Source organism: Gavialis gangeticus, unplaced genomic scaffold, assembly GCF_001723915.1.
Source record: "Gavialis gangeticus isolate Ggan-Ray unplaced genomic scaffold, GavGan_comp1, whole genome shotgun sequence".
NCBI lineage: Eukaryota > Metazoa > Chordata > Crocodylia > Gavialidae > Gavialis > Gavialis gangeticus.
The window spans coordinates 58289158-58292619 of NW_017729022.1; the positions used below are offsets into that span (position 1 = coordinate 58289158).

General features: G+C 37.6%; 1 protein-coding gene across 1 annotated transcript in view; it reads left to right on the forward strand.

Annotated features, from left to right (window-relative positions):
- CCDC38 (coiled-coil domain containing 38) overlaps window positions 1-3462 on the forward strand; it is a gene marked incomplete at its 5' end in the record, with an annotated part of 54511 nt that overhangs the window by 27322 nt on the left and 23727 nt on the right. The window contains one exon of the mRNA XM_019515056.1: window positions 3366-3462. Within this exon, the coding sequence (XP_019370601.1) occupies window positions 3366-3462 (97 nt within the window). The remainder of the gene's footprint in view (window positions 1-3365) is intronic.

A 3462-nucleotide genomic window follows, 5' to 3' on the forward strand; every position in this document is an offset into this window, starting at 1 on the left:
TATGTAAAATGTAATAGTTCGGCTTTCCATTTTGCTGAAAATGGCAGTCATATTCTGTAATATGTTACTTTATTCTTTGATAAAATTGCCAGCCATTGTTGGCTCAATCTTGTGTAAAATATAAAAATCTAAAAGGCTTTGAAAAGTATAGCACATGTGTAATTATTCTCATAATATAAGAACAAGAGGAAACTGAAAGGCAACACATTTACAACTGACAAAAGTAAATACTTTGGATACAACAGATTGTTGATACAGTACATAGTAATATCTTTGCAAAACATGCTTCTTATTGAGAGAACAAATCCATACAATTATATTTTTTACATGTTTACTCTTAGCAAAGGGGAAGAGGAAGAAAATATGAAAAGAGAGAGGGAACTACAGGACTGGGTAGTTTCTTGAGTCTTGAACTAAAAATTAGTACAGAGTGGGCGCATCTACATGTGCCCCAAAAGCACTGTTGTTACTGCACCATCCTTTTGGAAGTACTAAATGATGACACAGTAACAGTCCATACTGCACAGTGCACACTGTGCCTGGTTATTTTTGGCTGCTACATTGCCATAGTGATGTGCTGTAACAAGGGAGCACATTGTTACAATGACGTAGCTGCAGCATCATGGTTTGTGACCGCCAACTTGTAGATGCACCCACTGTTCCATAATGATTTTCCTTTCTCCTACTTTATTCCTGTTTGGCTAATGTCGTTGTTCTTTGTTTAGTATCAAATACTTTATTATTATTGGTACCATTATCACTGCTTCTGGTACTACTTTATACCTACCTGCAGCCATTCAGCTTGCTAAAGTAGAAGCTAGGTACACTTAATCTGACACACAGAGCAGACAAACAAGGATTAATTTTAGACTGTCCTTTTTTTTTTTTTTCCTTGGGCTATGTACTTCCTATATTGGCATGCTAAGATAGGGTGATGTAATACACAGTTACTTTGTATAAATTGGAGCCATAGTACATCAAAATAGTAATTGGCAAGAGTCTGGTGCTGGAGTCTGAGCCTACAATAAAAAAAAATCATACAGATTATGATGGAGGGAGATTCATAGAAGTCAGGAGGATATGATCATAGATATCTTTGGTTTGCTTATAGCATAAGCCTGAATTGTAGTCAGCATTGAAAATTCAGCTTCTTCACAACATTTTTTTTTTTTTAGGAAATGTATTAACATATGAACTTCAGGATAATAACTCTTATAATAACATCAGCTGTTTTGGGACAAAACCCACTTCCTGGGTTTAAACATGTCTACATATGCAGAAAAGGGTATATGTTTACAATGCTTTAGTTAAAGTGCCCCCGCTGCCATTTTGAAAAGCGGGATGCTGAATATACAAGACATGGTGGGTATTTTAATTACAGAAGTTCTTGAGACCTCCTCTAATTAAAACACCCCCCACACCCCAGAGCAGGTGTACAGATGCCTCTGGAGTAAGGAAGGTAAGTTGCAGTTTTATGTCACAGTGCCTAATCAAGATGAACCTAGAACAAGGCATTTCATTTGAAGCACGTATGTAAACATGGTGACATGGAGTTATGCAGATGCTTATGTATGTTTCTGAATTGGAGTCATAGACTGGGAAAGGAAAGAGAAAATACGATTTATCACCAGAACATAAAGTTAAAATATCCTTGTGTTCCATTGATGTTGATTTTTGTATTTCTTCTTTGAGTGCTTACCAAAATGTATCTTCCACCCCTGGAGATCACAGGCTTTTTGTCAGGAATGTCTGTTCAGTTTATAGGAGTGATGTTGTAGCTGTAATAGGCCCAGAATTATGCAAGAAGCAGGGACTTTTGTGGGTAATATTTTTTTATTAGACAGGTTGCATAGTTGGAATCAAGTTCGACAAGCTTTTGAATGCAAGGCATTCTTCACCAGGTCTGGAAAAGAAGCAGGTATAGCAGTAATTAGAAACAGTGAGTTAGGGCTGTAAAGTTGGAGAAGGAAGAAATTCCCAGGTGTTGCAGACAAACAAATAACAGAAGTAAAGAAGCTTGATTAATGGAAGATGAAGACCTATTAAAAGGGAGGAGGGTCATTATCATCTGTAGTATGAAGAATTTCAGGAATCAGGTAGATTTTAGTATGCTGTCAAGTCAACATCAGTGTTCAGTCCTTTCTCCTTAGTGTGGAGAAGAAGTGATTTTATTCCTGAAAAGTGATTAAATGACCTTATGCCCTGAAAGGCTTGTGACCCATGCAAAATGTGCTTCTATTGGCATTTATGTGTCTATGTCCTTTGTATTTTTCCTGTGAGTTCATTTTGGTTCACAGTTGCTGTTTATTTTACATGCATGTGTGGAGCATCTCTGTGCTCTCATACCAGTAGCATAAATGACAGTGCTGCTACCTTTCACTTCCTTCTCATTGCCCCTGGTTTGAGACAGAGCCCTCTGTAACATAGCCCTCCTTTCTTAGCATGACCTAAATAAATTGCATATCATCAGCACTATTCTGGTATAGTTACCGGTAGTTAAACTGCCTGGTGGCATCCACTTTTTTTTATAGATTTCAGTGAGATTTACAAGAAATTTCCTCTTTTAACACATCTCTTGTACATATTGCCATATGAAAAACTTGTCTTGGCTGATGAAATGTTTTTCTCCCAAATCATCCAGATTCATTTATTGCCCCACTTGTAAAGTGATGATTCTGGTTAACAACATGACCTGCAAATCATGTATTCTAAGTAAGTTTCTAGTGCATAATCCTTTTTGAAAAGGATTTTGATAAGTATGGACATGAGTCTCAGATGTCTCTACCGGACAGTCTGGCCTGTCTGAAATGTGGGTGTCTCTGATCATCCTGTAGAGTCATGAAGTACTGGTAAAAGCTCACCATTTGTTCCAGAGCTCTACTATCTAAGCCTCCCATGTCAAAGTGTTCCATGTAGGACATTCTGGTGAAAAGGTGCCCTTTCCTCAATATATTTCAATAAACCAAGACCCTTTTGGAATCTGATGAAAATATCTGCAGCTATCTGAGAGACCAGATGCCACCTCTGGTCTCTCAGCTCAGGTGCAGGGGGCATACGCAAGTCCAAATGCTCATGCATACACATTCAGCATGAGACAGTACATCCAGAGGAAGTCCGTTTGTTGTGACTGAACTTTAAAAGTTACTTTCTGTAGCTTCCCTTTCCCACAAACTGCAGATGTTTCTTATTATTTAACAAGACACATGGCAAAAAAACCTCCCTATCATTGTGATGTCAACCTTATAACAACTGAGTGTTTATATTGTCCATTGCTGCTGTCCGTGCATTTCAGAAATGCACTTGTATTCAGATAAAATTCGTGTTTTGTTCTATAGGCACTTACAGATTGATTTGTTTTTAATTGAAGGACAAGACATTGCATATGCTTAGGAAAAAGATTGAAGAAGTCTACAAAGTTAGTTCTGGAGAGGTAGAGACAACACACATTGATGCAATTGAAAT